At 42.9% G+C, this 24,004-nt stretch overlaps 1 protein-coding gene across 5 annotated transcripts; it reads left to right on the forward strand.

The window, feature by feature from the left end:
* On the forward strand, positions 1–23,778 carry SERPINE2 (serpin family E member 2). 5 transcript variants are annotated; one of them, XM_067002601.1, is made up of 10 exons: positions 1–150; positions 13,319–13,594; positions 14,794–14,913; positions 16,094–16,321; positions 17,421–17,615; positions 20,092–20,290; positions 20,436–20,536; positions 21,510–21,596; positions 22,146–22,229; positions 23,096–23,778. In XM_067002601.1, the coding sequence occupies exons 2-10, from the start codon at positions 13,339–13,341 to the stop codon at positions 23,131–23,133; spliced, it is 1,308 nt and encodes a 435-aa protein (XP_066858702.1). In that variant the 5' UTR covers positions 1–150; positions 13,319–13,338; the 3' UTR covers positions 23,134–23,778. The 5 variants fall into 5 exon arrangements, with proteins under 5 accessions (XP_066858702.1, XP_066858701.1, XP_047918936.1 ...); XM_067002600.1 differs by lacking the exon at positions 1–150 and adding an exon at positions 1,302–1,323; XM_048062979.1 differs by lacking the exons at positions 1–150; positions 14,794–14,913 and adding an exon at positions 14,311–14,331.
* The last annotated feature ends 226 nt before the right edge of the window (positions 23,779–24,004 follow it).

Consider the following 24,004-nt stretch of genomic DNA (forward strand, 5'->3'; position numbering starts at 1 on the left):
GGCTCTGCCCCGCGGGCGGCCGAGGGGCGGGCGGCCGGGCGGGGCGGGCCGCGGGCCCTATAAACGCCGGGCGCCGCCGCCGCCGCTCCGGCCGAGCGGTGCTGTGAGGGGGCGGCCGCGGCGGGACCGGGCTGGGTGCTCCGAGGGGAGGTGAGCGGCGGGGGGAGGCCGGCGGGGGCCGGCAGCGCTGCCCCGGAGGGCGAGGAGGAGGAAGGAGGAGGCTGTGCAGGGGGAGAGCGGGGTTCCCCGCGCCAAGCCGGGCGTTGTGCGGGCTGCCCAGGGGCTGGGTGCTGTTTTTCCTGGTACCCGCTTCCATAAGTTTCCTAGCGCCAGCTGCGCGGTGGGGGGGAATTGTTATTATTTAAATTTCTCTGAGAGCGAAGAGTTTTTGTGCTTTTTTCCCGCTGGGCGTGCAAGAAGTGAGCTGAGCCCGGCTTGGGGCGCCGGGAGCCGCTCCGAGCTCCTCCGGCAGCGGCTGCATCCCTGCTCCATCCTCCTCCTCCTCCTCCTCCCGGAGGGGGCTCGCTCTCCTCCGACCGAGGAACGGGAATCAGAGCGCCCGAAACCCGACAGAGGAACGCGGGACGAGGACTTGCGGCCGTTGCGGTTTGGGGGTGAGGAGGGGTGTAAGTCTCTTCGTTAAAGCAGGCTTTAGCCAGCGCTGGTGGCACCAGACGTGCGCCGAAGCAGGCGGGAGCTTAGCCGGGGCTGGCTCGGCTCTGCTCCGGGTGGCGAGGGAGCGCGCTGCGGGTCCTCGCTTCTGGGGGGACGCGGGAGCGGTCAGCACGCTGCGCAGAGACTTTTGTGTCTCGTTTAAAATGGTGTTCGGTGCCTTGGCTCGATGTCCTCCCGTAGAAATAAAACCTCTGGCGACACCAGTGCGCTAGCCGGTAATGTTAAAAGAAAGCGCCAGGTTTCTCTTTTAAAACTCGGGAGCACCTACCTGTGGAATAGGGGCCTCAGACAATGATTTCTTTTCCCCTTTCCCATGCCTGCATGTCGTTCTGAAACGTGGCTTGGTTTTCGTGGTTTTAATTGCATTCTTGGGCAACTTCCTGAAAGAGAAACCTGGTAGGCTGACTCTTTTACGCTGCACTGAAAAATGACTTCCTCCTCTGCCTTGACTTTCTCTTGTGTGAGCATTTAGTTACGTCTCACCCCCTGGTCTTCCCAGGAATTCATTAGGAACCAATTTTCACAGTGACTGTTCATAAACCGTATGTAGGTGTAGCAGCTGCACTGCTGTGTGGTTTGGAGCAGGGGAGAAGCTGCAGAGACGCTCGAGCGATGCGAAAAGCAGCCGCATGCCTGCCAAGCAATCGGGTGAGTCCCTAAAATGTGTGAGGTGAGCACCGATGCAAGTAAAGAGGCAGGATGAATAAGCAGAGGAGTTCAAATATATGTAAGATGCGCTAGCTTGGGGTTCTGGCGTTTTGTGGCGTGTGACTAAACCTGTGAGAGCAGCAGCTGTCTGGCACAGGAGTAAACTTTGTGTAATGACTGCTGGTCCACTGGGCCTTTAAAACTGTGGGCACGCTGTATGTTGGGCGATCTGTCAGCACATTTTGCCTGAGCGGTTAAGATGCTGAAAAGCTGCTTCTCTGGAAGTTGCTCTTGCTTGTGCTACCTGTGTCTGGGTGTTACAAAAACTCTCCTTCAGAGGGTGGTGATGTGACCATCATTACAGAGCAGTCTGTGTGTAGCTCTAGGTACCTTGTGTAGGAGATGGTATAAACTCTTGTCAGTACCAAAAAACAGGAATCTGCGGTGGATTTTGTCTAAAGGTGCACACAGAAGTGCTGAAGCTTCTGTTTGGTGTTGTCAATGACAACAGGGAAACTAGCACGTCTTTGAGGCATGCAGAGACTTTCAGTGTGAGTCGCTCCGTTGTCAGTTCCAGTCCTAAAGCTCCTCAGCAAGCATGCTGTTAGGCAGAAAAAATGTCAAATAGCAAAGCCAGTATGTTGCACTAGGCACTTTTAGACTGTATTAGAGTGTATGCATATAGATGCATCAAAATACCTGCCTCTCCTTATTGCCAGGAATTAAAATGGAGATGTATGTAAATTGCATACCTCTGCAGTAAGGGAACAGTCTGGAGGGAGCTGAAGCTGTGTTTCTGTTGCTTCAGAGGTGGTGCGTGCAGTGTCTGCTCAGCTTGTGCAGCCGGTCACGGCTTTTGATCCTTGCTAGGCAACTGCAGTGCTCGTGATTGAAGAAGCTGAGGCTTGCTGGAAGCTCTTCCCTGGAACCTCAGGTCAGGGTTGCCTGGACAGCTTGAATTGCTTAATCGCAAGCAGCATGCCTTTATACCATTAGTTAGGGGGAAATCCAGCCTAATCGACAAAGACTTCCAGTTAGCTGGCCTGTTAACCAGATTCTGTTACTCTTTAGTGCCAAAGATTTTATACATGGGAAGACAGGAAAAAGACGGATTAATCATCACTAATCTGTAAACTGTTACTGGATACAGTCATCCTTGTGTGTCTCTGGGCATCCTCCCTGTCACCCTGTGGCATTCTTACAAATCATGTTTTACAGCAAAGGTTTGCCAGCCTGGAAGTACAGTGTCATTCAGAGTACCTCTATTAACCATAAGCAGCTTGTGAATAAGTGGAGTGATTTAAGAATTGCCCTTTCTTTTTAGTTTTGGAGAGCAGGTAGCATAGAATAGCCTGTCTCCTTCAATGAACTTTAAGGTTAACACTCCAATTTAGAGAATTATGAAAATACAAAGTTACCTTAAAGTGAATGGCTGGTAGGCATGAAAACAGGAGAAAGCTGAATGTGTTCAACCAGGTATGTGTTCAGGTGAGTCCCCTCTGTGACGGCTAAAACGATGGGGTGGGAGGAGACAAAGATAAAAATAAAGGTGATCACATCCTACAGCTACACAGATGTTTAGGCTGGTGTGCTATGGAAAGAAGCTGTCCTGTGCCCTGTTCCTTCATGTTTTAGTACCAATGTGGTTCACAGCTCAACTGCATGGGTACTTGTGCCAGCACACAGGGGAGGTGCTGCTGAAGTAGGAGCCAGTGACCATGGACAGGAAGAGGATGGGACAAATCTAGTGATAATTCTAGTTTGAACCACAGTTTCTTGAGTTACTATGGCCTTAAGATACTTAGATGCTATGTGAAATACTTTATCCTTTAGCACCTCTTTGTGAGCAGTGTCTGCAGAAACGCAAGTCTTGGTACCTGTTTTACTGTAATTGTCCATGGTCCAGTGTTCACCTTTAATAGCCAGAAAGATGCTTTTGCTTATAGTTTCATAATGAAACTGGGAGGTAACTCATGCTGGTGTCTGGTAACTATGCCACATAGTGGTTTAAATACAAAAAGATACTCATCTTGTGAGGTGATTTCCTGAAGGTGGAGATCTCAGTCTTGCTGACCGTACTCCACAGTGTGATGTAAACCATGTGCTGCAGGCGGCTTCCTGTTCTCTTCTTCCTGGGCTTTAGAAACAGCAGCCTAAGGTTTAACTTTTTTACTATCTTGTGATCGTGAGAGCATCTATGGAGGCCATCAAGATTCATCACCAGCAAGTTCTGAACTGAAGACCGCAGCGCAAGGCTGTGCATGTGCAGTGGCTGCAGCGTGCAGGTACAAGCTGTCTGTCTGGGAGATACCTGTCAGTGGCAGACTGTCAGCTGGAGTTGTGAGTTATACAGGAGTCTCCAGAAGCATTACTGGGATTTGTTGGTACATCTTAACCTCTTAGGTAGGCTGATGTGCAGATAATAAGAATGTATGTTCATCAGCTATGTAGCTTTGACCAAGCTTTTTCTTCTTAAATGCTTTTCTTATTTAACAGCTTGAACTTTTAACACCTATTCCTGCAGAATGGCACATTGTGCTATTTATTGATGGTTCTCACTGGTCCTGAGACAGCTGTGTCATCTGATATGAACTGCAAGCTTCAGCTGGCCAAAGGTTGTGTTTTTGTATTTTTGTATTTTTTTTTTCTTTTTTTTTAATAGGAGGGAGTTTTTTATGGGCTCTGACATGTTAAAGGTACAAAACCAAGAGTAGAACTAACTTTAGCTTTATATCTTCCATTCAGTTTTCTTAAGGATGCGAAGTAAGGAGCTATCTAAGACTTCATATGTACAAGTTGGTGGCTTTGTCTTTTAGCTACATGTCTCAGTCTCGCAATAGACCTTCATGCTGGAGAAGTAGTTCGCATAGCTTTCTCAGCAGTGAAGCAAGCTCAAGGCCTCCAGCTGCTCTGGCAGCTCAGCTTAAGAGGCTGCTTGTCCTAGCTAATTGCCTACTTCCTCTGCTGAGGTTTGTCATCTGCGTTACAGAAATAGCGATGGGCTGCGTGGAGGCTTCTCAGCTAGCACAGCTCACAGCCCAGCCTACGAACTCCAATCTGAACTGAATCAGATGGTTTAATATACTGGGTCATGATCTCTTCTTGCAAGACTCTTGTACATAGTTCATATTCAGTTCTTTTTTTTCCTATGGAAATTCAGGTCTTGCCTTTCCAGAAACCTGTGGTAAGCCAGTGGGATTAATCAGGAATGAGGTCAGATTAATGAAAAGAGCATGTTTTCTCAAACATAAGTCTTCTGAATAGCTTTTGATTCTCTTATTAACTGGTTAATGTCAGTCTTCTCGCAGATGACTGCGGAGGGCACAGCTGGGGCTCCCAGCACAATGGCTCATTCCTGCCTCCTTACTAGATGTGACTCCTGCAGCCCTACAGCACCAGTGGTTTCTGGCATTTGTAGTTGGCTGGTTCTGCTTCTAAAGCTGGGGGGGGGGGAATTGAAGGGGAAGATGAATATGAGTAAACCTATGTGCTGCAAAAAAAAATGTAAATATCCCTAATGTAACTAAGACTATGATAACTTTAAGCTAGCTTTGAAATGTCTGAGAAATGGCAAATAGAAACTAGTATCTGATGTTTCCATGAGCTTAAGTCTGAGTCAGCGAAGCTGTCCTAGATTTAAGAAGTCGAGCTGGTTTTAATCTTGAATTTTAAGAGCTTTTATCCTTGGTTAAATTACATCTTTAGAATTATACTTATCTAATATTTCAGTTTGGAACAGGGTATCTAAATTAACTTGCAAATAGGAAGTTCTTGATCACAAACATTGTACAATATGATTAATAAATAAACGGCTAGTCTCCTATCACTCCAGTGTTACAACAACAAGCACTGTAAATGGTTAGAACAGTGTTCCTGGTCTCTCAAAGTATTTTGTTGGAAGTCTCATGGCAGTATTCCCTAGACACAAATGCCTCATGTTTAAGGTCTTGGATATCGGCCTGTATAAGTACAAGATCTTTTAAAAGTTCTCATGATGAATAGTGAACACTGGAGTTGTTCCAATTTACTTTTATGGTGAAATAAGTCTATCAAATACAAATGTGTAAGTTCATAAAACTGCTAAGAGTTATTGCCTTTCTTCTACCTCTTGTAGGAGGAAAAAAATAGGTAGAAACTTTAATATTAATAAATGTGTTCTTTTTCTTTTAAAGACCATTTGGAAGATTGAAAGCCTGTCTTTTCACCATTTGGGCATCTCTATTGTGCACATGCTTCAGCTGGATGTCACGTGGCTGATAGATCCTGCCATATCTATTAATTTTTAATTTATTTTCTTAATAAGTTGTGTTATAAAGCTAGACTGAACTGTAGGTTGTAGAATGATAGGAACTGGGCTTGGTAGTATGCTTTTTTAATTGGAAAAATATTTCTTCTGTAAACTAAACCTAAAACATGTAGAATCTGAAGGCAACTTCTTGTTTATTCTGGTATATAACAACTCTCGAGCCATGTCAAAGCTCTAGTGAAATTTTAGTGCAGCAGAGCGCTTGTCACTGGCCAGCAGAAGAAAATTCTCCCTGGGGGAGAAGGAACAACTTTCCTTTTGCTCTGCAGGTGTGTGGAGGTGTGAGAGTCCTGATGTCAGAGGAGCCCTGTAGCAAGTGGAAAAGAGTAAGGGTACTTGTTTCCCTTTCATGCTCTTCGAGGAGGAAAAGAAGGTCAAATACTCTAGCAGAGGCAGGCGTTAACATAAAGGTGGTGGTGGGGAAACAGGGTTGGTAAGACACCAGCCATTGTTAATCCCACACCTTGAGGAGTTATTTCACAAATCTGTACTTACATAGTCCATTATCAAAGAGTTAATATCCTGTGCCTTATTAATGGGGACTTACACTCCCGTAGGCTTGTCTTTGGTTCTTAATGAGCCTGTGCTCGCATAGCAAGCGTTATTAATGCACAGTGAAAGTAGGAGCTGTGGTTCCACAAAGCTTTTTCTTCTACAGAAACTCAAATGGGAACCTGGGTTTTGAACCCATTGCTAAGTTTTAGGCAAATACTTAATCACTGAGCCATCAGTCCCTCTACAGGGATAAATCCAGAGCAGTATGGTATAGTCTCACTGCCGTGTTGTGAAACAGTAGTGTGTTGCATCTTTTTTGGAAAACGGGTTCTGCAGCATTAGTCATGATGGGCTGGCTGTCCCATTCTGTTTCTTCATTACGGTAAAATAACCATGTTGCATAAAGAACTGAAGATCAACAAAGTAACTTCTTTAATAAAGGGATGCCAGTAAATTAAAAGCATAATTCTCCTTAATTCTACTGATACTGTAAGACTTGACGATGGACCTTAGAGGTCATGGAGATTCTTCTTTAAGCACAGGAGTAACACAGAAACCCTTAAAAGGGTTGCTGAGTCTCCCATAATGAGAGTGCAGGTGAAGTCTGACACTGGTGGTAGCACTGCAAGTTCACCAAATCACCTCTGTAAGCCGCCTGCCGGATGGCACAAGCGAAGTGTTTGCTTCGTGAAGCGGAGTGTAAGTTGGCTTTTTCAATTGTGCATGGGATGGAAGTAAAAGCAAATGCTACATAAATGCCTATTTATGTTCTCGAAGTCGTGCAGTGTAGCTGTAGGCTGGTTCCAGCTGAACGGTGAAATCTAAAGCTATCTCTGTTCAGTTGTACTGTGCCACGTGAAACGTGGGCTTTGTAAGCCTCTGTGATGTAAATGCTGTCAGAAAATGAGCCTGGCTTATGGACTGCTGGAGACATTAGCTGTGAGGCTGCGGAAAGCCTGAAGTAAAGCTTGACTGTCTGTCCTTCGTGCTGAACTGAAACTCCCAACAAGTGGTGGTCAGGGCTCTTCGTAAAGAGCCGTTAAAATCTTTCCGTTCATGTGGGAACTCTGCTTGGCCAAAGAGATGGTTCCTATCTGGGGCCAGCCAGTTTTACAAGTTGGAGCTCCACTGGGAAATTCCCCCTTGGCAGGGGAGGCTGGTTGGATAAAGCTGGGAGGGAGCCATTCCAGATGGAGACAGTCCATCTTGAAACAAACACAAGCAGATGAATGGACTGGGAGAATTAGAAATTGCAGAGAAAGGATTAAGCTTGGAAGAAGAGAGCCTCAGATCCAGTACTGTATTCCATGCCTTTGTGCAAAGCTGACTGCGGTGCCGGAAGTCAGACCAGTATCTTAACATGCAAAATGTCTGCTGAAATAAAAGTCCTTCCAGCTTATCTTGGTGTACAAAGCATGTTTATCATGGTTTTGGCATTAATTTACTCCTCTTCAGAGCAATGCAAGTACTGAACTGTTTAAAAATATTTAAAACTTAATCATCCTTTCTGTATAGTGCTCTGTACGTATTAAACCTTTCGGGTATTGAGTAACAGAAATCTGTTTTGTTGTGTTACTCCTCCATGTGACCTGACATGCTGATACACTGTGTGTTTTCATATATTAGGTAGCACTGGAAAGAGTTCAGACAGAAGGAGAGAGCCAGCATTGAGGAATATCAGAAAACCTGGAGAAAGTCAACATTTCAGAGCTCTGGCTTGTCTTGTCTATTGTGCACTGTGGAAGACACACCACCGCTCCTGAACCTGGACTTGCCCACATTCAGGACGTGGGTCCTGTTGCTCTGAGTCCAAAAGCACGTTGAGAAGTAGCTGAAGGCTTTGGAATGTAAGAGGCTTAGGCAGAGGAGGAGTTGCAAACCTCTGTGAGGGGGAGAGGAAAAGCTCACCAGCAGGCTTGAGTTTCTTAACATGTTGCCAAGAGTGCATCTTCTGAAAAAACAAGATCCAGCATGTGACCTTCTCACTGCAACCAGAGAGGTCTCATTGCTTTAGAGAAACAATTGCTGTGTGCTCAGCCAGCTCTTTAAAAGGCTGTTAACAAGTTTGGTTAAGTATTTATTCAGTCCTGCTGTAGAGAGTTGGTTAAATGCCTCAAGTGAAGCACTTTCTTTGAGCTTACATGTCAGCTGAAATAAGACTTTTTAAATTAGTAGTACAGATGGCACTGACAAGGAGACAACATCTCAGACTGAGATGCCCCCAAATATTTGGCCCAGGCAGAATTTCTCTGGGCACCTAGGGGCTCGCTCTGAACTATTTGGGACTTAATAAGTGAGACCTGCAATGTTGCAAGACTCTGCTTTTTGGGTTTACTTTACCTTTAGCTGCACTTGCTGCTGAAGTCCAGTGTCTAAACTTCCTTATGCCTGATGAGTCTTTAAAGAAACTGCAGAATCCATCTTGCAGCTAGAAAAGGGATCCTTGTGGGTTGTACCTTATTGCTGCTGAAGAGATGGTTCAAAATAAATGCTTTGAGATGTCTCGCAGAATGCTAACATGCTGTTGTACTTAGTGCAGTAGGTATAGATATGTGGAAATCTAAGGAAGTTCATTATTTCTTACTTAATTCACTTAAAGTGTTCTTCAGGCTCTTTGGGGCAGGTCTTCTCCAGCTCAGGACTTGAGCTAAAAAATTCCAGATTCAAAACTTATTTTTTCCCCTCTAACCTTGAACCAAACTAACCTCTCCTGTTCTTATTGGGAAAGAGTGCAACAGCCCAGTCTAGCTCTGAAGGTGAAGTCCTTCATAACCTAATTTCTTTCCTGTGGGAGAATCTCTGTGCTCAGAAGCCTTTCATGCCTGGGGCTGACGACAGCTCCTCCCAGCTCCATCAGATGTTTTCCTGTACGCAGATCAAACAGTCAGTATTAATGTGCCTCTGCTTTTGTACCAAGCGTTCTGCAGGTGCAGGCTGGAAGCACGGTGTCCTCTTTGACGTAAATGCTTCCATAATAACTTCAGCCAAAAGCATAAGCTATATATTATGTGGGTGATCTAAATAGTTGAGCATAGTGAGAGCTGAGTGCGCTGCCTAGTATGTGTGAGGGTTAGTGTTTGTAACACCGGCTAGAGGCTGAGGTCATTTGGAGGTTGGTAGCCTGAAGACATTTCATCTGTCATGAAATAATATGAAACTACCAGTGCAGGTGAGACACGTCATGGTGTTCCTCTTCCTTCCTGAGAGCTGTCTACCTGACTGGACCATTCAGCTAAAACTATGCAGCATCTTCAACCAGGCTTTGCAGTCAGATAGAGGCAGCAATTCCCAATTCAGCGTGGTGAGTAGGAATCAGGATGGTGCTGCTCGGTAAGGCAGAGGGCGTGATGAAGTTCTTGGTGAGCTTGCCACAGATGAAGGATCTCTCATATAGCTCAGTGCATGCCATAGTCATCTGCTTTGTTTAGAAACCTGAGCATCAGGGTTAAGAACTGGGTCTGAATGAGGAATGAAATTTATTATTCTCCAGGATACATTTTGTTGGGTCAATGTCAATATTTCTGTGGTCTTCCATTTAGAAGTGTAACCAGTGGGATGCTTTCCTTCCTCTAAGTGCTTGATCTAAAAATTGGGTGGACTGCCTTGGAGAGGGATTTTTCTTGTAGTCCAGCATCTTTCAGAAGCTCACATTCATGTCAATGAATATGTCTGTACGCTTTACTCTTAGCCTGTTAGTTTTGTTTAAAAATAAAATATACATTTATAAGGGTCACAGACAAAGAAATGACTACCTTATATTTCTATTTGTCTTTCTGAAGCCTTAGGTTCAAATCTAACTATTGCTAAGTTTTTAGCTTCAGTTATGAAAGTTTGTTGAAAGCTTGTTGGTATTCTGTGTAGCAGGTCAACTGTTTTCCATCCTACACATCCTACATCCTTTTTAGATTATTTTTTTCCTCCTTGCACTGTGATTAAGCTGTTTCTTTCAGGATATGCAAATGCACTTCGTGTTACTGAACTGCATAAAAGTTGAGTATACTGAAATCCATGCTAGGAGCATTAATATATGAATGCTGCTTCTGCTCAAAGATGAAATTAGCTCCTCAGCTAGCTCTTTAGGTTACACAGTGGGCATGGCAGGGCCGAGCATTGACTGCTCAGTAACTATCTCTGAAAAGCGGTTTTAGTTTTTTCCTGTGCTCAGAATACTGCAGACCTTGTTTCCATTTATTTAGTAGGTATCTGCTAGAGATTGTGCTCTGAAATAGCGACCAGCCCTTCCTAATGGCATAGCAGGAGGGAGAGGTTGGGCAAGCGTGGTGGTTTCTGGGGAAACCAGGCGCAGGAGGCCATCGTTTTTTCACTTGGAAAGATAAAAATAAAAATCTGCAGCAGTGGCCTTGAGAGCAGAGTCATGTTACTCTGACAAGGCTTCCCACGTGTCGTGGGGAAATGCACGGCTGCTGGGAGCTGTCACCAGAGAAATAAAAAAATAAATGTGGGACTCAATACATTGTGGTAGCTTAAAGGGAAAGGAAAAATATCTGGCTTCAATTAGGCTTGTGCAGATGCAGCACATAAGTGACAATAAATCGTAGCTTTCTTAGTTTCATAGACGTGTCACCCTGGTCTTTGCCCTCGTAATACGCTCTGGGCAATGTCAGGTGTCACGGGTAGGTATGCTCCAAAGGGCCAGCTCCCTCCTGCTTTGCCAGCTGGATCAGGTGGGGCTGCCGCTATCAAAGGCAAGCTCAAAAGCTTGCAAGGGTCGTGTGCTCTGCGGCAATGCGGGGGCTCCATCACTGCATGGGACAGGCGGCATTGCACCAGCATTAACTGTTTGCTTGATCATGAGTACACCTACTAAGAAGCTCTAGTATTTTTGTCTCGTTTGCTTTTGCCAAGGTCCTACATAAAGGTAAAAGTCTGATTATACTGGAATCAAGAATTTTTTGTAATTATCAATTGGGCTTCCTGGTAGGTTTTGGTGGCTTGCTGGCCATCTCTTTTCTATCTTCTCTGAGTGGCAAGCTCAGAGATGATGCTTCCCGCGAGGCAGCTCTGTCTGTGCAGCTGCTGTCTGGGAGAGGGAGGCAGCCTTCTCTCTAAGAACGAAACTGGAGATTTCACGTGGTTTGTATATATTTGTATCCAAGAACTCTATGAAGAATGTCTTTTAACATTAAAAAGAAAAGTACAGAGTCATTTTCCTTGTCAAGTTGCCAGTGCTGCCCATGATGGGTTCCTACTGTAGCCAGCAGTGAGGCCCGGGACACACCTGGGAGGTGACCCATGCAAGTGGCTTTGGTGGGCTCGGGCTGCACCTGGGCTTTCTTCCTGCACGTCTGATCAGTCAAGTTCAGTTTAGTTGTTGGAATAGGGTCAAGTCCAGTTTAGTTTTCGGAGTAGGTTTGTGTGTTGCCAGGTGGTGCTGGTATGGGGCTCCTTTGGAAGGAACTGCTCTTCAGGGCCTCCAAAAGTGCTCGGGGGATAGAGGAGGATTAAGTCTGCTAGGGAAGGCTGTTTAATAGCAGGCAGGCTGTTAGCCTTTATAGGACAGCCTTTTCACTTCTGACATAACCTGGATCAGTTGACAGGTGCCTTGCTAACGATGATACATCCCATTTATCAGCAGCTGGGCTGGGGGAGAGATGTTGTGTCTCTGCTCCTTCGTGGTCAGCGTTTGGTTCTTCTGTGCTGCAACAGCAAGCTGGAGGAGGCTCGTTGCGCCTCCTGAAATGGCAAAGAAAATGGAAATGCTGCGTTTGCTTTCAAGTCTTAGCACAGTCAAAGTACATGCTATTAAAAGATGATTAAACGAATCTATAGAAACACCAGCTGGCTTTCTGGTAACCAAGTGCTCCAGCGTGGTCTGAACTTGCAGCGTAGGTAGGCTGTGTGATGGCAGAGCTCCTCGGTGCCTCGTGCCCTTTCTTGCGAGTGGGAGGCAGGCTGCTGAAACGGTGTCAGCTGAGATGCTCTCTGCTGAATAACGAGTCTACACTGGCCTCCAGCTCCGGGGTAGTTTAAGCCAGAAGAGTGAGTGCGTACTGATGATCAGAAGGCTCAGGTGGAGGAGAGGCCTATTTTTAGGTTTTACATGTGGTATGCAAATGGCTTTTTAATCAGCTGTATGCTTTCTGCAGCCTGTTTAGCCCTCTGTGAGCTGGGCTGCTTGTTGACTCATCGGTGTGTCTGGAAGACTAACACCAAAGTGCTCAGCTGAGGAACCGGCTCCCTTCTTGGTCTGAAAATGGAAGCCCATACTCTTGAACGGTGAAACTTTAAAGTCTTTGAAATGTAGCTGAACTTCTGAAGGATGAGTGAGAGGGCCTGATTTCATGGAAAAGGTTATTGCATGGCTATTCCTTTAAGTACTTGTTTGCCCTAACAAAAAGGGGATTGAATACACGTCCATGAGGAGGAAATAGAGCCTAGTAGGTAAATATTACACAGTGTTCAGGATTTGGGCTTGGTTCTCTAATCAGATGCTGAGAGGTCCTGAACAAATTGTTGCTGCTGCTTGTGCCCCAGTTTCTATGGTGTCGTGGGGGTAACAGTGCTGACTTCTGGAAAGCCTTGGGATCTGCAGGTGAAGAATGGCCCCACTTCGAATACAAACTTCCTTCTGCCCCCATGAGCTGCTTAATTTCCTTACGCAGATAAGTAAAGGCTAAAATCCAAACTGAACCTTGCGTTTTACAATCTGCATCTTCCTCCTGTTACCCATCATGAAAAATGCTAATTATGCAGCTAACTTTTGTTATTCTAGGCAGGTGTAAATTCCCACAACAGAAGGCCTGTTTGCATATGTACACGTGCTGCTTCTGTTAACTGCAGAAAATGATCTATGAAGTATTCTAGTTTGTTGTATCTTGACGGGTGAGGACCATACCACACTTCTCAGCACTAACTTATCCTCCAGCTCAGTTTATCTGCAACATAAAACTGACAGAGCTTGGTAGGGGGGCGGCAGTGGGTGTCTCCCAACCTGGTGCCTGGTGGGTTTTGTCCTGCTGCCTAGTCACTGATAGCTAGCTGTTCGTGGTTGTCTCTGCTTCTGGAAGTCCCTAGACCTGAAGTACTGCTGGCAGTAAAACGCAGGTGTGAGTCCTGCTGTGAGAGGGCTGAGTGGTGCATGGAGCACATGTAGGGTAAATAAAAAGCTGAAATGATGAAAAATGATGTACTCATGAAAGATGACTTAACTTTTCCCCTCTTGTTTTCTTACAGGTTATTTCAAACCAGAAATCATGAACTGGCATTTCCCACTTCTCTTTCTTCTCGGGACTTTAACATCTGTGTGTTCCCAGTTCAGCTTTTATCCTCTGGAGGAACTTAGCTCCGATGTTGGAATCCAGGTCTTCAATCAGATAGTGAAAGCTAAGCCTCAGGACAATGTAGTAGTTTCTCCTCATGGGATTGCATCTGTTCTGGGGGTGTTGCAGCTGGGTGCTGATGGCAAGACAAAGAAGCAGCTGACAACTATGATGAGATACAGTGTAAATGGTCAGTGATTCCTAAGGTTCTTCGGGTGTGGTTTGTGTTGTGGTGTTTCTTGTGTGTGTCAGAATCATGCTGTTTTGAGATAATTTTAAAAGTCTGGGAGATTGCATCATAAACATATTAACTTGGTTACTGAAGCAAGAAATGGACATGCTTGAAGTTAATTGGCAACTCACGTATGGGCATCTACATATTCTTGAACTGGCTTATTAGCAGCTTTGTTAATGATTTCATGGCCCTGGCCAGACCTGCCCTCATCTTTGCAAAGTGGTCTCCCAGAACACTGTGAGTGGAGGTCCAGTGCCAGCCCTGTGCAGGAAGGCTGCACTACCCCTTTTAGGCTGTACTGAACAACCCTGAATGTATGACTTCTGAGACAACAGCGCAATAGATGACTTCTCATTGTCATGTTAAAACCAGTGCAAATTCTAACCATGCAATTGATACTTTGACTTTATTCTTCAGCTTTGTTCACTCATGTTTCTGCTGTCAGGATCCCTAAGTCTGTAGTTCTTGTACTGCCTTCTTGAAACAGATGTTTCTGCTTGCCTGTTCCTGACACTGCATGCATGCGTGTTTATATTCCTCTGCCAATCTCTGCCCCTCTAGGGGGTGTAGGCTGAAGGTTCTTGCTGCTTTACTTTGCATGCTGAGTATTTTTGTGAATATTTGCCAGCAAGACTTAACATCTTAGTGCCGGCATTCTGCCTTCCTTCCAGGCATAGGAAGTACTCCAAAAGGTAAGTGCATTTTTAAATCTTGAGCAGCATTGTTGTATAACATGTCTTGTCTTCATTTGCTTTGCTGTTTTGGTTTAAAGTACAGCAAATTGATTTGTCAGCTTAAGATCTAAATGTTTTAGAGTTCCAACCATGGGATAACCAACTTTAGGAACACTTGAATGCTCAAATCATGAGTACTTGCAAAAATTTTGAAGCATTATATCAACTGGTTTTATTTGGCTTGCACACCTCCTAATTCTCTCTGAGACAGAGGTTCTCAAACTTCTCCGAAGGTAGCCAGTACCTTGCTATAGAGACTTGTTGTGGGATGCTACCTGTCTCTTTGCACAGACTTCCTCTGCTCTTGTTCAAGATTGCCTTGCAGTCTTACAATCCTTTGGCAAATATGGCAACTGCTTTGGAAAGGTAATAGTTGGAAAGTATTTAATTTATCTTTAGCTGTCTTTTAATGCAATTTAGCAGCTGGAAGCAAGGAGGAGAGCCAGCATCATGAGACCAGCCAGCTCTCCCCGGACCACCACCAAGTGCTCCGTGGACCACCAGTGGTCCACAGAATACAGTTTGAGAACCTCTGTTATGGTATGTTCTCCAAAAGAATTTGCCCATAATATTGGAGAGTGAACATATACAACTTCATACAAACGGTACTGCTAAAGCATTCATGATATAAACAGCAAAGCCATCTGAGGCTTTTTCTTATATGCAGCTAAGAGAATAACCCGACTAATTCGTTCCCTTCATAGCTCTTCTCTTAAGTTTGTCTACATAGGGAAGTAGTCTGGAATTGTTCCTGCCTAAATTGTATTGGGAAACACAAGGAGCCCTTTAATAACTGCTATAAAAACAGCCACCCGAGCATCCTATCCAATATAAAGGTTGATCGTTATGTTTCTTGACTGGCAATAGCTTCCCTGTGTAGACAAGCGCTTACTCATAAGCTATAACATCAGGGAGAACTGGGTATGATGAACATGACAGTTCTTCCGTGCTGCCATATGCATCCTCTCACATGCAGTGATGGAGCTAGCAAGCACTCAGTATGAGCTGCTTTAAGATCCTAAAGGTCTTGGCTGTAAACACTGGAACCTACACTGCTTTTCTTTTTTCTTTAAAGGCAAGCTCATGTGTTGAGGGATTAACGCTTGTAGCAAATTTAGTTTCCTTAAAGACTATGTCTTGGCCTAAGGCTTGACTTAAGGCTTTACTTGAACCTTGTATAGAAATTGTCATCTTCCTTTATTCTCTAGTAAATGGAGGGGGTGAATGGTGAGAAAATAACTTATGCTTTTTGCTCTGAGGTTTAAGACTACCTGTATAATTCTGTAATCATGTTGGCTCTAAGTGATCAGGCTGAGTTGTCAACTTTTTCTGTCACTGTCACGTAGCTGACAGGTTATATGGGTTTATATACTGTGACTTACATTTTAGAATAGTCTCTTCTGTGGAAGAGTGGTTAGTAATTCCACGCTAGGACTTGAATCCCGATATTTATCCTCAGCATTGTCAATAGCGTTCTGTGCAGACCACTAGGTGGGGAGCAGACATCACAGTGAAAATAATGTATTTGCTGGAAAATGGTAGTCTCTTCCAGATAAGAGATCAGATATGGGTATCTTGGAAGCCCCCTCAGAATGTCTGCTTTGGTCTTTCTCTACACCAGCACTTAGTCTGAGCTTTCGTGTCATTAATAGTTGCATATAAGGTAACTGTTTTGTTTGTCATTTTATTCTAAATTAAACTTGCTGTTCTTTCCAACTAGGAGTTGGTAAAGCGTTAAAGAAGATAAACAGGCTCATAGTCTCAAAAAAGAATAAAGACATTGTTACAATTGCTAATGCAGTATTTGCAAAGAGTGGCTTTAAAATGGAAGTGCCTTTTGTTACAAGGAACAAAGAGGTGTTTCAGTGCAGTGTCAAGAGCGTGGACTTCGAGGACCCAAATGCAGCGTGTGATTCCATCAACCAGTGGGTGAAAAATGAAACAAGGGGTGAGTATTAGCGAGTGTTTTCTGTGCATGAGCATGGCGTCTGAGACCTCTCAGTTGTGGCTGGAAATACTGGAGAAAGATAAGGGAGGGAGAGAAAGCTCTGCCTTGCAGTTGAATACTGTCCTTAAGCTGTCGTGTGTAATGCTTTGAGCCTGTGGGCTGGTCATCTGCAGTCCCACTACTCTAGCAGATGTGTCTGCCTGCTGGCCTCGACAGGGGTGGGTGTCTGTGTGCATGTGTGTACGTGAGCCCATCTGCCTCTGCATTCAGGGAGCTTCTACTGCTCTCTGCCTTCATTCAACCTGCAAGAGATCCAAGCAGTGTTCTTCTGGAGCTAGGTGTTGTCAGACGTGCTTGCAAAGCAACTCAGAAGCAGGTGACTCAGTAAATCAGACTTCTAAAAGGCTTTAGAGCAGTTCAGCCTTTGCAGTTAGTACCCTAAATCTTTGCAAGATATGTGTCAGTGTTGTTTAGTAGAGTCATATTTAGTAGAAGGCTTTTAATTAACACTGCCTTGATAGAACTACGCATGGTTCAAGCTTGTTGCCATGTAGTTGTCAAACTTAGATATGCTTAGATGTCATATTTTGCAGCATAGTCTAGAACTACAGACCTAGAACCATGTTTGGTATCTCGGAGTTAAATCCATTGCCTCCTGGATGTGAGGAGTGTTGCTAATGATGTTGGATGTGACATTTGTGGAGCAAGGCTGTCAAATTTTCTATACCATGCCGTCAGCTTTGTGTAGCGGTGTTACAAGCAGTGTGTGAATGGGGGAAGTGCTTTAGCTGAAACTGTTACCAAGCTTACCTGCTTAGTTTAAATCTTAGATCTGATCACATGTTGAAAAGCATAATGCCCTGTTAGTTATAACATCAGTCTATCGACCAGCTACATATGTTTGCTTTCTAAATATCCCTTGCTTTTTGACGAAGAAAAGAATGCAGCCATTGGTTGCATGAATCTCAAATGTATTACGCAATGAATAGTTGGTGCGTTCACAGATCAAAAGGCTTAAAGGAATATGTGCTTCAGTTTCTTTGTGAACAACTGGCTAGTGTTAACACAGCGAGTACTCAGTCTTTCTTTATTTCTTTAGGTATGATCGATCAAGTTGTAGCTCCAGATGATGTTGATGGTTTAACCAGACTGGTTCTAGTAAATGCCGTGTATTTCAAGGGCTTATGGAAATCACGATTTCGACCTGAAAATACAAAGAAACGTCCATTTTATGGAGCTGATGGGAAGACCTACCAAGTTCCCATGCTGTCCCAATTATCTATCTTCCGCTGTGGTAAGCTCAGTAACCCTCACTACCACGAAATACCCAAGAAGGGTTGTAAAACTTTGCTTCTTTCCTTCAAACCAGAGTTTGCTGTATATGTGGTGTTTAATAGTATTGTTTGTTGTGGCTGATACTGGAGGCTTTGAGTTATGAAAGCATCTTGTACTGGTGAGGTATAGAGGGAAGTTGCTGTTAAAGATATTTAACAGTTGCTTAAGGTCAAACACTCTAACAGAGTACTTGTCTTATCCTCTTGTCTTCAAAAAGAAAAACGAGAAGTACTGAAGTTGAGAACTTTACATATTGTCTAAACCTTGCAGTAGGAAGAATTTTTTGTAAGGGATGAGAATGAAGGAGACATGCCAACAGAAACAGAAACTTGAGGTTTATCTGGTGATGAGCTGTATGTAAAAGATTAGGGTAGAATTAGTCTATATTTCACTGTGTAATAAAGAAATGGGGCTTGTACAGTCAACGGTTCTGGGGGAGCCAGCAGAGTACAGGATTAGTGTGTTGACTATTGCTGAAGGTGTGAAGCTGCTTTTCAAATTCAAATTGAGTCACAAGAGAGAAGTAGCCCAGCAGGTTTGGCCTGACTTCTGAGATGCTCAGAGCTGACATATGCAGCTTGATACAGCTAACAGTGTACTTCATAGTTTCAGCTTTCTAAATGTGTGGGGATTTTTGTTGGTCAGAAATTAAGGCTGTGATGAAAGAACATCTTCCATTGTGTCCTTCTCAGAAGAGGGCAGTGCTGTCTGGAACTTGCTTCCTTATGTGCTACTGATAGTATGAGGAATAGGCCTGGAAATGTAACTGCCGATAAATCCAAAAGAGCAGACAAAAAGGACCCGCTGATATGCTTTTAAATACCTAATTTTACTGTCAGTAGTGTTCAGCTAATATTAGCTGATTTGTGTTAAAGTAAAGAGCTGTAACTTCATCTTAAAACAACGCATGTATTAGAGAATGAATAACTTAAGATAGCTGCTTCAAGCGTGATTTGGGGGAAATGGGGAAGCCTACTGTGGTGTATGCTCTAACTGTGGACTTTGGAGGAAGTTCATAACTAAAGACAGGCTTTAGCAAGCCTATCTTCAAAGTTTTTCATTATTCTCTTGATGCTGGTTTAAAAAAAAAAAGCTTCATTACGTTGGTATCAATTCAGATTAGAAATGTCACTAGGTTAGAAAAGAGCAGAAGTACTCCTTAGTTAAAACTTGTTTTAGGTTGGCCATCTTTGGATATCCTAACAAAGGGCTTCTATCCTTTTGATCTTTAAGAGTTTAAAGATCCATTTTCAAATTTCATAAACAACTTAAGCACCGTTAAATCCCATCACTTGGTTACAAAGATAAAATCTCCTGTTTCATATGTCTCAGTGGTAAGGATTGCAGTATACAGCAGACCAGGAAACTGGTATTTCACTGTTGGAGAGGTTACCATTTGTAACTTCCTTGTAGTGACTTCTGCAACCATTATTTTGATCTGGAGGTCACAGTCTGAGTACCATAATAAAAGGAAATAAACTACAAAACTTGACACAATTCTTGCCTAATAAGTGCAATGCTACTAGTTTTCTAGCAATACAAATTCAGCCAAAGCATGGTCCTGGCAACAAGATTCAATTTCTAATGAAGACTTCAATTTTCAGTTTGAGCTGACAAGTGCAAACTCACATGAAGAAAGGGGAAAGATAAAATTCTATTGCTAGCCAAAAACTTTCCCAGAAACCCTGTCTGTAGTTCAAGTTTTCACTTGAAACTCCTGTGGAAAGCCACATGCCAAAAATCTCACAGCAACCAAAGGGAACTTGGAAAAGAGGATTGCTTAAACAGTCTTCCCAGCACTTGCTCTAACTCAGAGATGTTGCTATCTCATTCCTTCTCATCCACTTGGCCTTCTCTGTTACCCCAAAGTGGCTGTTCTCCACTACCTTCAAGGATCTCGTTATGAAGTAGTCTTGTTAAGCAAGTAAATCGAGTAAATGCAACTGACTATTTCAAACAGGAGCTATTTTAATCATTCTCGGAGGAAAAAGAGCTTGTCTACAAGATCTCATCAGTTTAGAAAGATAATGTGCTGCTTTTTTTGCTTTTTGCTTCTCAGTGCTCAGTCAAATCTGCTTGATCTCAGTTGCAGTAAATCTGAGCTGATTCATGGACCTGGTGACTTCTAGCATAGCTGGTTTTCCAGTCTGGGCTGATGAGGCTTGTCTGGGGAAAAAATATAAAGCCTGAATAGGTATCATATGCTTCACAGTATCATCCCAATTGTGCTTTTTGTCAAGCTAGCATCTGTAGAGATGCCATGCCACTTCCTTGAAGAGATGTCTAGCTCGGAGCTAGACAGTCTGTGACTCTAGAATCAGTTTTAAGGTGTGGAGAAAAGCTTTCCTAGCAGACTCTTATAGCAGTAGGTATCTGAAGATAAAATAGAGATTTAAGGCTGTAGGAATTGTCTCATTATCTGTGCTCTTTTTTAGGCACTACAAGTACTCCAAATGAGCTGTGGTATAATATAATTGAACTGCCATACCATGGAGAAATGATAAGCATGTTAATTGCTCTGCCTACGGAAAGCACAACACCACTCTCTGCTATTATTCCCCACATCAGCACGAAGACAATAGGAAGCTGGATGACAACCATGGTAGCAAAAAGAGTGCAGGTTATTTTACCCAAGTAAGTACTCGTATCACCCATTTCTCCTTCAAGGAGTGTTTGGGAGGAACTATATGTATAACTCCTCCGATACAGGAGAAACATAGTACTTACGGTAACTTTCCTGCATAATTCTGATATATTCTTTTTTGATTATTCCAATTAGATTTACAGCAGTAGCAGAAACAGACTTAAAGGACCCTCTGAAAGCACTTGGTATTACAGATATGTTTGACGAGTCAAAGGCAAATTTTGCAAAAATAACAAGTAAGTTATTTTTCTGAATCCATTGTGGTCTTTATTCATAGTTTCTGGCACTGAATGAAGTGCTGTCTTACCAATGCAGTTGTCTGTTTTGTCTTGGGTAAGTGTTACCATGACACTGAAGCAAAGTTCTGTCTTGTACCCAGCCGAGCATGGCTTCTTGCTTCTATTGAATACTGCATGTCTTTTCTTTTGCCTTGCATCGCAGCAGTAAATCATGTTGGTGAGCTTTTCAAGTTAAGATTTGATCTTGCAAATCAAGTCTCTTAAGCATTGCCTAAAATCATGGAAAGACAACAATACTTTAGACCATAATTGAAGATGCAACTGCATTAGTATTTAAGTTTCCCTGAAGTATGTATTTAATATTAATTTAAAACTTAATTTTTCATAAACTGTAGGAAAGGAATGGACTAAATGTCTAGCTTAAACAACTGGACCAAATGAGAGCTCCAAATACCAGTATCTGAAAACGGTGTGTAGACATTTTCAAGCTCATGGCTTTAAAATGTCATCTTATCTCTGTTTTCTGCTTCCATCAAACTTCTAAGCTTCTACAGAGATGTAACAAAAGTTTGCCTTGTGCTTGCTTACCTTAACTGGAAAAACAAATTCCTGTTTTAACGAAAGCAAGCTGTCTTGCGAAGTCCTTTCTGCCTCTCAACACTGAGATAAGTGTGAATGTAACTTAAATTCAGATAAAGAAATGACTAGGGGGAAAAAAACACTTTCTAACAGACCATAAAACAATAAAGGCTAGTAAATGGGGAGGAGTGAGGAGTAAGATAGCTTATTCTCTATTATTTTGTAATTGTAGACTTAGTGACTGTATTCAGTAGTGTTCTTAACAGCATCAAGATTTCAGCAGGATTATAGCACCTCTTGTTATTAGCTATGCTAGCGTAGCTGCGAGCTACAAGATACTTCAGGATTTTACTGCTAGTTTTATTGGAAATACTGTTCTTGTTTTTTTCAGGAACAGAAGGTCTTCATGTATCTCATGTTCTGCAGAAAACAAAAATTGAAGTTAGTGAAGATGGAACCAAAGCTTCTGCAGCAACAAGTAAGCATCTCTACTGATATCTAGCAGACTGGAAAACTGCTTTAAAAGGCTATGCCACTAAGCAAAGAGAGCACTTCCTGCAACGGTCTCCAAGTAGACTTACTTAAATATCAACTGATTTGATTTTGTATTATGTAATTTCTTTGGAATATCAACTTGCTGATATTGATCAGAGCATTGGTATCCTCTAGGAAGTATAAACAGGTTTACCTTTTTCTGGAAAACTTCTTTCTAATAGCTAACACTTTGGTCACTGGTATAAAGTTCCTGGCTATCCAGGTGGCAAAGAGTAAGCTGCTATATCCTTTGTGTATGATAACCCAAGACTTCCTTCCAGCCTTTTGTGGGCCTTGTGTGTGTTGTTTTTTTCTATGCTTCCTATAGGAATAAAATGTGACTTACGCTTCTTGTCTAAGCTGGTAGATTTTAGCTGTTTATCTCTGCCTGTATAAACTCCTAGTATACATCAGGAAACTGCACTTTAATCAAATATATGCTGTTTTATGTTACATGCTTTGTCTAACTTCAAATCTTATCTCTCTTTGCAAGCTGCAATTTTAATAGCCAGGTCATCTCCCCCTTGGTTCATAGTAGACAGGCCATTTGTATTCTTCATCCGGCACAATCCTACAGGTAAGCAGTACTTGTATGTATTTTTCCTTGGAAGTTAAATATGAGCTATGCAACAGACAAAAGAATTCCCAGCTGGGAAAAGTCTGGAGCTACTCAATAGCTGTTGCTTGGGGGTGGGGTTGTGGGGGTTGAGTGGTAATAAAAAAAGAACTATTGGAAGTATAACTACGACAAGTATATTCTTGCCTTTAACAATAGATTATCTTTAGAATACAGCTCAGCACAGGGAAAAGTATTGGCTACCAAGCGAACAAACTGACATGGCAAGTTCATGGGTACAAAAGAACACCATCTTTAACGGTCCTAGTTCCCTGGTGTGGAGAGAAAATAGCTCTATTACTGATAGTGAATTAGTGAATTGGCCCAGTTTTCTGATGGACTGTAAAATTAGCGCAAGGACCAAGGACAGAAACAGGGACTTCAGGGACCTGGGATGTTGGCCTGGCCTGCCATCAACAGATGTGAATGTCCAAATATAAGTGGTCGTGGTGTTTTTGCAGCGTGAGTTGACTCTTAGAGCAGAGCCGACCTGGTTACTTTCAGTAGCATGTGAACTTCTTGCAGTGCCATGTGGATGATAGATATGCTAGCTACTGGGCAACGAGATACAACTGCCAGCGCTGGCAGCAGTCGCCAGCCCAAGGCTCCGCAGAGCATCAGAAGAACCGTGTGTCTAGAAATGTGAGCCAGCCACCTATCCAAACATATGCTTCTCTGCTGTCTACTCAGAGCTAACAAACTTGGGGGAGGATAGACAAGACTGTGATGAGGCTCGACCATGTTCTGTGGACTGTTATGCTTTCATGGAAAAGTTTAACTATGTTTGCAGACTGTGGTAAATCCTAGTTTTTGTTTCATTCCCTCAGGTACAATCTTGTTTATGGGACAAATAAACAAACCTTGAATGTGGAAAAGACTTTCTTCGAGAAGTAAACAGACTCATATGACACACCCATGTTCTGTTAAATATTTTGTACACTACTCTTTGACTTCACTCAAGAACTAGTTTTAACCACTGACTAGGTTTTGAAACAGGAGTCGATGTAGTTCTGGCTTTGTGGGGAAAAATACAGATTGAAAACTACAGTATTTCTTCAAAATGTCTAAAAGATTCTCTAAACTACTGAATGGTTACCTATGCTAATAAACTTTTGAGCTTTTTCTGTATCTACTAAGAATTTTATGTATGGCTTTTGTGAGAGGATTTTAACAAAGAATGATAAGCGTTTCTATTAATGTTGGTTTCTTCTTGTGTGTGGAAAAGGTCTAATTTTGTAGATACCCCTATCAAGATTACTTTTGGTTGTTGACTATCTTGATACCTGGGTATTCTTGGTAGAAATAGATTAAAAGTTCTAGCAGTTTTTATTTTATATAGTGCATGTATCACTGAGAGTTTTAAAACTAATGTGGTGTTAGATACACATCGCATTGTCCTGTCTTATTGTAATGTAAACTTGTCATTGCTAGTATACACTTTCTATTGGATTTAAATTTTATATTTGTTTTTGTACAAAGGAAAAAAATAAAAATGCATTATGAACAGTCAGTGTTGTGGATTGTGGATGAACTGAAAGGCATTCGGGTCCAGATTCCTCTGAAGCGCTTATTTGAAACTTCCTTCTGAACTGAAAGAAATAACGTCTTTGGGTTTGTTTTTTTTTTTGGTATCATTTTTTTATGGCCTGCTATTGATTACTCTTTCTGACTAAGTCATTGTTCTGTGGTTGAATTATCCATGGGTTCAGTGTCTGAAGAGCAAACTCCTTGTATTT

The sequence above is a fragment of the Anser cygnoides genome, chromosome 9 (assembly GCF_040182565.1).
Source record: "Anser cygnoides isolate HZ-2024a breed goose chromosome 9, Taihu_goose_T2T_genome, whole genome shotgun sequence".
Lineage (NCBI taxonomy): Eukaryota > Metazoa > Chordata > Aves > Anseriformes > Anatidae > Anser > Anser cygnoides.

Bases quoted from the DNA above. Each gene is read 5' to 3' on its own strand.
- SERPINE2 (XM_067002600.1), top strand. The intron at 14,914-16,093 runs GTATGTTCTCCA...CTTTCCAACTAG, and splicing joins GTTTGAGAACCTCTGTTATG to GAGTTGGTAAAGCGTTAAAG. The intron at 20,291-20,435 runs GTAAGTACTCGT...TATTCCAATTAG, and splicing joins GTGCAGGTTATTTTACCCAA to ATTTACAGCAGTAGCAGAAA.